The sequence below is a fragment of the Plasmodium inui genome, assembly GCF_000524495.1.
Source record: "Plasmodium inui San Antonio 1 unplaced genomic scaffold supercont1.8, whole genome shotgun sequence".
In the NCBI taxonomy this organism is placed as follows: domain Eukaryota; phylum Apicomplexa; class Aconoidasida; order Haemosporida; family Plasmodiidae; genus Plasmodium; species Plasmodium inui.
In genome coordinates, this window is record NW_008481842.1 from 119151 (window position 1) to 121066 (window position 1916).

At 42.8% G+C, this 1916-nt stretch overlaps 1 protein-coding gene across 1 annotated transcript in view; it reads left to right on the top strand.

Moving 5' to 3' along the window:
• Positions 1-373: 373 nt before the first annotated feature.
• Positions 374-1916, top strand: part of C922_02294 (A/G-specific adenine glycosylase) — a gene marked incomplete at both ends in the record, with an annotated part of 2204 nt that continues 661 nt past the window's right edge. The window contains one exon of the mRNA XM_008817893.1: positions 374-1873. Coding sequence (XP_008816115.1) covers positions 374-1873 — 1500 coding nt within the window. The remainder of the gene's footprint in view (positions 1874-1916) is intronic.

The window sequence follows — 1916 nt, forward strand, 5'->3', positions numbered from 1 at the left end:
GGAGGGGACACATTTCTCACCTTGCGATCAATAACCCCCTAAGCAGGGAGCAGAAACTAATAATAGCAAGGATAAGAGGAATAAGAAGAATAATAAGCAGTAATAATCAAATAGCAGTAATAATCAAATAGCAGTAATAATAATAATAACAGAAATAATCAAATAGCAATAATAATCGAATAGCAGTAATAATAATAATAGCAGTAATAAATAATAGCAGTAGAAGCAATAATAACTCAGTACAGGCCACAAATCGGAGGAGCACCCATCCAGGGAGGTCCCACACGGAGTAGGCCGCCTCCCCAATACTCCCAGCTCTCGTAAAAATTACCAACGAAGAAGTTACCCACAAAGGGGAGGTATTTTTTTCAACATGAAGCATGTAAAGAAGGAGGAGTCCCCCCCGAAGGGCAGGGAGGACGTCGAGCCAGAGTACCACTACGATTTTGTCAGAATGCACAGCTCGGACATTAAAAAAGATCTCCTGGATTGGTATCACAAATATAGGAGAAAACTACCCTGGCGGAATGACGAACCACCTTACACGACTACCGTAGATGTGTACGAAGGATCCCCCCAACGTGATATAAGGAGTTACTTCTGCAAAAAGGGAGATGAACAAATTAGCAGAAATAGTGCGAATAGGGAACATGGAACGAGAGTTATTACAAAGGGGAGGCAAAAGGAACAGGAGGAGTTACCCCTTCGGGAGATAAAACTAGTTAAGAATGAATGTGTAGTGAAGAGCTCGCCTGTACAGAAGGACTCACCTGCACAGAAAAACCCATCTGAGGAGTGCGAAGGTCAGCCTAGCAATGAGTTGGAGGCTACCGATGGAGACTGTTTGACGACCCCGATTAGAAACACCCAGGCAGAAGTAAAAAAAGAGGATGATTCATTGCCTCCAAATGAGAAACAACAGTTAAGTCTTCGGGGCTACCAAATATGCGTAAGCGAAGTAATGCTTCAACAAACGAGGGTCAGTACAGTCCTAGATTTCTACCTCAAGTGGATGAACAGATGGGGCACCATTTTCGAGCTAAACGAATGTGACATACTGGACGTCTTCAAAGAGTGGAAGGGACTGGGGTACTACCACAGAGTGAAGAACCTAGTAGCGTGTTGCAAACAGGTGGTTGAGAAATACGATGGGGTGTTTCCAAACGATTTAAAGTTACTGAAGCAGCTGCCAGGAATAGGGGATTACACGTCCAAGGCGATCTGCATACATTTGTACAACATCAAAGATATATGCCTCGACACAAATGTGATTAGGATTCTTTCTAGAATTACGGACACGATTAATTATACCTACTCCTCCATTTTAGCGAAGCACTGTGAACGGGTGAGCCAGATTTTGTGCGAAGAGGACTCCAATTATTCTGAGTTCAGCCAGGCTTTAATGGACTTGGGGTCCAGCATTTGTAATAACTCCCCACAGTGTAGTCAGTGCCCCTTGAACAAACATTGCCTCATCTATTTGAAGAAGAAAAATAAGTGTAATAGTAATAAAAGGGACAGCTCATTTTATATGGACCACCCCGATGGGTGCAAGCTGTGCCTCGAAGACAGGAACGTCGAAATTAAGTATGTTCCCTTGACGAGGAAGAAGAAGAAACCGGAAAAAGTATGCCTCGCTCTGATCGTAAAGAGGAGTTGCTCTCCAAGGCGGGAAAGAACAAGTATAACAAGCAAGGTGGAAAAAAGCAGCCCGGTAAAAAAAAAAATTACCTTAAAGGTTCAGAAAGGAGGAGGAAACATAGAGGCTGACTACTACTTGATGATAAAGAACACAAAATCGAATTTGTTTTCAATGCATTATTTGTTTCCCCATTTGGTCCTGGACAAGTTTGATAAAAAACTTGTGCCCACGGTATGGTTATGATGATGAACAAATGGAGGGAGCCTTTTCCCCC